This window comes from Centruroides sculpturatus, unplaced genomic scaffold (assembly GCF_000671375.1).
Source record: "Centruroides sculpturatus isolate CEXI.00-Female unplaced genomic scaffold, Cexi_2.0 scaffold854, whole genome shotgun sequence".
In the NCBI taxonomy this organism is placed as follows: Eukaryota; Metazoa; Arthropoda; class Arachnida; order Scorpiones; family Buthidae; genus Centruroides; species Centruroides sculpturatus.
Window position 1 is genome coordinate 151,849 of NW_019385409.1, and position 6,291 is coordinate 158,139.

The following is a 6,291-nucleotide window of genomic DNA, read 5'->3' on the forward strand; positions in this document are numbered from 1 at the left end:
GAAAACGGGTAAGATTAGCTGTAATGTAATAAACTTATTCTTTGCTATCCTTACTTTTTGCCCGAGCAACGCCAGGCTTATCTGCTAGTTTTATTATATAACTAGATGTCCTATATTCCCAGATACATATTTGTGTCACTTGATGTCAGAGGCGATAAGCTGGGCTCATTCGTTTGTGAAGCTTTTGTACATAGTGTTACGAGTTCTACAGCGAAAGTATTGTAAATCTTCCACATCTATTGACTACAAAAGCTATAAAAGCAAACCATTCTGTGTATAGTTTAAGGTAAATTTTATCTTCACGTAATTAGATTTCCTATAAGAATATTTTGTATGCATGTCAAGCATAAACGTAACAATTTCAATATTTCGAATAATTTTTTACAAAAATAAAAATATTATTTTATAAACTTCAATATATATTTATTCCAGATTAATGGATTATAAGCTTTATTAAATTATAATTATGTTGGTGCTTTACTTTAAGAATTGAACGTGGAAATAATAAGAACATCTGCGAAAACGTTTCTAATCTACGTTATCAAGGAAGTGACTAAATACAATGGTAATTAAAAATGATTTATTGTATATTAAGTTAAAATAAAATATTTTAGCAAATTCGAAGTAGAAATATAATCATTTTAAAAATGGAATATAAATATTTATGTCGTTTTAACGACAAAGTTCAAGAAAACATTTATTACGAGTACAGAATGTAATAGATGTGTGTGTGTTGTCTGTGGCACGATTTTATTTACTCTGTTCGAAGCTTAGTAAAGGCTGCGCTTTTTGTAGAAAACTTTCAAAATTTTGCACGATGGTTTTTTACATTAAGTGGTTTATGCTGTTTAATTTTGTTGGTTAAAAGGTTGAGAAAGTTGGAAGAAATTAAGTAGTATATATCTACAGTTGTGTCAAACTTAATGACGATTTTACCCGTTATTAGCATTTGTCATTTTAATCAGTTAATTAATATATAGAATTGTGGTCTAATCTTTATATTTAAATATAAAAATAATAAATTTAATAAATTTTAATAAATATAAATAATATAATTTTAAAATTATAATAAATTATGCAATATTAATAAAATATAAGCTTTAATCTTGACTAGGTTGTTGCTTTGGTTAAGTAGGTAAACTTAGAAATAATCGAAATATATGGGGCAGGAGATGCTAGACGGGCAACGGCTTAAGAGGTATTCACAAAATCGGCAAGCGCACGAGTCCCAAGAACATGAACTGTTGATAAGAACGAATAAAGAACGTCTTCCTTCTCCTGCTTTTTATTACGGGGTCTTTCCTGGGTTTTTCCTTGCCCTTATTAAATATTTTTATAAGTTGAGGCCAATAGTTGAATTTCTATCGTTGGTTCCGGATGACACATTAAGGTAGCTGTGTTATCTCTGAAAAGATGTGAATTCAGAGAACGATACGATCATATCCTTCCAGTTTTTTATTAAGTATTAAAAAAACAAATAGACTTTTCTTCACAAAATATTGAACTCGATTCTTCCTGAGATAAGTGCAGTGAATAACTGTACTGTCTTTCTAAAACTCGCCTAATACACGGCACTAAATGTCCTGTATACCCAGATATAGAATTCTATTTCCTATTTCTGTCAGGTGATATGACGAGGGATATATCAATACTTAGGATGATTCGTTTTAGAAGCTTTTGTCGAAAGTGTTGTCAGTTGTATAACGAAAGTATTGTAAATATTCCAAATCTACACATCGCAGAAGTTACAAAATCAAACCGTTCTGTTTCCAATTTAAAGTAAGTTTAATCTCTACGTGATTAGATGTATTAAAAAGTTTCTTAAATTATTAAAGTTTTTATAGGGGAGATCGGGGAACTTCGGCACGCGGGGCAAGTTTGTCAAGCGCTTTTTTTAAAAAACAAATTAAAAAAAAACTTTGATTATAGGTTAGGCAGTTGAGTTTCATTGGTGGCTTGTTGAGTGTAGTGTTTTTATTGTTCTCCAACAAGCGTAGTTGAATTATCAAGCAAATTTTCATTTTCGTTGAATTCCATATAATATTTTTTTTCTATTTATATTGAATTGGCAGGTTTTGTTATAATTCCATGATAACGAAAGTTACTTTTCCTGTTAGAAGGATGTAACTTCAACTTANCATGTAAGAATAAATATTCGCGAAAAAATCTAAAGGTTTTTATCCTAACGACTTATGGCAGGCTGATTTAGTTGTATTATAACAATTTTCTAGATTTAATAATGGAATAAAGTATTTACTAACTGTAATCGATGTATTTACTAAGTATTGCTATGTCATACCTATAAATATAAAAAATTTCAATCGGTATTTAAAGCTTTTCAAACCATTTTTAAAAAAATAAACATTCCGAAAAATTTACAAACTGATAAAGAAAAAGAATTTTATAATAGATTAGTAAAAAATTATCGGATATTGTGAAAAGTTATAATAATAGTTTTCATAGAAGTATCGGTATGTCTCTGTCAGAAGTTACTCTCCTACATCACAGCTGTATTTTCGTAAAAGTGGACGGTATAAAAGGACAAAATACGTTTAAATTTAATATTGGCAACCTCGTTCGAATTTCGAAAATACGTAAAACATTTAGCCGAGGATACCTACCTGGTTAGATGGAAGAAATGTTTATTATTCACGATCGTTTGCGTCTCATCCTCTGACGTATAATATATACGTCAGAGGATGAGACGCAAACGTTATTTAAATCTTTCAATATGAAAGATTTAAATAACGAGATTTTGGAAGGAAGATTTTATACAGAAAAATTACAGAAGGTAACAAAATGATACAGTCAGACTTTTTCGTGACTCTGATAAGCAACGCCAGCATGGAGTTATTTCCCGAAAATAAGCAGTCTCATTTCACCGTGAAAATGAGTCCACGTAGTGATTTATGCGGGAAATGGGCAATAAGTCTGAGCGAGGTTATTATTCCTAGAAATTGGTTTAACATATCAAATCATAATAACGATTATACTATTACTAGACATAAAATTAGAAGAGAAAAAATAACCGATGTAACATGTGAGATTCCATTAACTACAGGCGATGAAAATGAAGGGACGCTTTTCCATTGGATAAACAAGAATATAGTTTCATTAACAGGATCTAAGTTGGCAGAATTTGTTTTAGACAAGGATTATAAAAATGTAAAACTAAATTTGGAAGAGGGATTCGAGTTGCGTATTTCGAGAGAAAAGGCTCATAAACTACTTTATTTTTTAAATTTACCAACCAAAGATATAGTATTTAAACAACGGAGTTCGAGTTTAATATTGCGAGATGAGAGTGAGGAATATCTATCAAATCCTAGATTTTATAAAGATCAATTTATAACTTTAATAGAAAGAGATAAAAAAGTTGTCGAGGAAATCGATGTAGAGGAAAAAATTTTTATTCCAATCGGGTTATATTCCTCTGTTGAAAAATTTCTTGGAATTTTTAAATATATTAAATTAGCATTACTACCTAATAACAAAATCGTTTTAAAAGTTCATAAAAATATAACAATTGAATTCGGAAACGAATTAAAAGATTTGTTAGGATTTAAAAAAAGCAAATTTTCCGAAGGCGAATATGTGAGCGACTATCCCATCGAATTATCTGCCGGAATTTCAGAAATTTTTATTTATTCGAATATCGTTGCTTCTCATCGTGTTGGGGATATAACCGCTCCACTTTTAAGGGTTATACCTGTAATGGGGGAAAAGTCAGATCAAATAGTTAGGGTCTACCAATCACCTCTATACCTTCCTTTACGACGTAATTATATAGATACAATTGAAATCGAGCTGAGAACTGCTAGTGGAAAAGAAATCGTCTTTTTTGGAGGAAAGACATTATTNCCCATTACTGTTGCCCCTATACCAGGGGCAACTTTAATAAAAATAATTAAAATAATTACAACTTTACAAAAAGAGAGAAGTTGCCGATCTTGCCCCTATACCCGGGGCAACTTCGTCAATTTCTCTCTTCTTGTAAAGTTGTAATTATTTTAATTATTTTTATTTCCAAACTGATTTTAACCAGTTCTATAGTAAGAAAACATTCCAATAGACAATATGCGAAGCTTTTTTTTCAGTTTACAGCAGTATTTATTACACAAAATTTAAGTAAAGCTTAACATGCCGATCTTGCCCCGATCTCCCCTAACGTTGAATTTATGCCAATTTCCACCACAACTAAAGCTTTAATACAGAGGAGTAAACTTATGTTGAGTTGACACACTTATCTTACGTTTAACAATTGTTCATTCTCACTCGTTTAATAACTTTATTTTATTAAGCAAAAAGTAAAACAAAGAAAAAACCAAAATGATATAAATCGTTATAAGAAAAAATGGTTTTAAGTTATACATAAGAAATTAAAATAACATGAAGTTTTCTTATGAAAAGTACTAATAAAAGATAAATGTGTATACTTGTGTGTTTATTTGTATAGTGAAATCTACTAATGTGACCAGCTAAGATGAGCATTGTCAGTGGTCACATTTACATGTTTGACTGTATATTATAATGCGTTGTCATTTTTTAAAACGTTTTGTGTCCTCGACAAAATACGTTTATTTCATATGACTTGTTCAGAGGATCTTGTTTGGCAGTTTATATTTCATTGCCTATGCATTTTCTACTTCTAAATTATTTGACAGAAGTAGTATGCATTTGATACATCCTGGGTTATAAAAATTAATTAGTTTTAATTAGTATCTAAATTTAATATAACAACTTTAAAAAAAAAAAAAAAATTTGAATTATATCGAAATGAAGACAGATACAGTATAGATTATATTTAATTTGTATAGGAATTTAATATAAATTATTAACACAACATGTTGGGCTGTGAGTATTTTTTTATCTGCAGATAATATATGATTGGCTGTTAGTTTTTAACGAAAATGTGATTTGTTAGTATTTTATATAAGTTACTTTTTAAAAAAGAATTAGTTTTATATTTAAGCTGTGATCATTGGGATGTACAGTTTTCTGGTTACTTACGGAGACTATAAAATATACTCATCTTCAGTTCTGTATTGTACTTTGGACGCTTTCATTTCCGTGGTAAAAAATTGATGTTTCCAATAATTTTCCATTTATCCTCCGCTATTTCAAAGTCAAAGATATTTGGAAAGAAGAAGGAAAATACGGTTTTATAATTGTTGGCGAGGATGGAGGAATTAACGAAGTATCTAATGGATTACAGTCGACCCTCCTATAAGATATAGATACGTTCCANTTTAAAAACAAAATAAACTATTTTTACCTGTTTTCATGTAATACCTGTATGAAAAAACATTACACAATGAACAGTGCTCGATGAAGTTATTCAGTATTCTTGAAATGCGATAATATTTAAAAACAAAATAGAATATTTTTACCTGTTTTCATGTAATACCTGTATGAAAAAACATTACACAATGAACAGTGCTCGATGAAGTTATTATGACCAGGACATGGTATTTTAATTTTCGAGTATTTTGGTACCCCGAATTTTTTGACATCTAATAAGTCGATTTTACGAACGCGGTCGCTCCCCCTCCTAATTAAACATTTTTCAATTTCCCCACCTTTAAAAAAAATAAAACCATAGTTTTCAAAAAAATTGTTGATTGTGAATACAACATTTTCAAGATGCATCCACTGATCACTGTCATTTTTAGCGCGATACGACAAGTACAGCTTATGTAAGCTGTTACAAAATCTGACGGTTTTTTTTATCAGCGGGGGTTAATTTCCTCCATTGTAATTCGGGATGGAAGAAATTAACAATTCCAAAATTCTCGGAATTAAACCTTACATATCTGATTTGCCTTGTTAAAAAACCATTGTAAAGTTGTAAGAGGGGTTCATTTTTAAAACGAAACACCTCACCGAATTATCTGCCGGAATTTCAGAAATTTTTATTTATTCGAATATCGTTGCTTCTCATCGTGTTGGGAATATAACCGCTCCACTTTTAAGGGTTATACCTGTAATGGGGGAAAAGTCAGATCAAATAGTTAGGGTCTACCAATCACCTCTATACCTTCCTTTACGACGTAATTATATAGATACAATTGAAATCGAGCTGAGAACTGCTAGTGGAAAAGAAATCGTCTTTTTTGGAGGAAAGACATTATTAGTTTTATCTTTTAAACAGATATAAATATCGTATATTTTATATATTAACGTTAGTTCGTCTTTGTGAAGTAGAAAATGAAGCTCGATCCCCGAGATTGTATAGATTATTACTGCAATCAAGCAGGAGGAACGGTACTGACACACGAGTTTCCATTATTT

The 6,291-nt window shown here is 30.2% G+C and overlaps 1 protein-coding gene across 1 annotated transcript; it reads left to right on the forward strand.

The window, feature by feature from the left end:
* Window positions 1-2,844: 2,844 nt before the first annotated feature.
* Window positions 2,845-6,280, forward strand: LOC111638645. Its single transcript, XM_023384392.1, has 2 exons — window positions 2,845-3,854; window positions 6,127-6,280. The coding sequence occupies exons 1-2, from the start codon at window positions 2,845-2,847 to the stop codon at window positions 6,155-6,157; spliced, it is 1,041 nt and encodes a 346-aa protein (XP_023240160.1). The 3' UTR covers window positions 6,158-6,280.
* The last annotated feature ends 11 nt before the right edge of the window (window positions 6,281-6,291 follow it).

Bases quoted from the DNA above. Each gene is read 5' to 3' on its own strand.
- LOC111638645 (XM_023384392.1), top strand. From the start codon at position 2,845: ATGGAGTTATTTCCCGAAAATAAGCAGTCTCATTTCACCGTGAAAATG.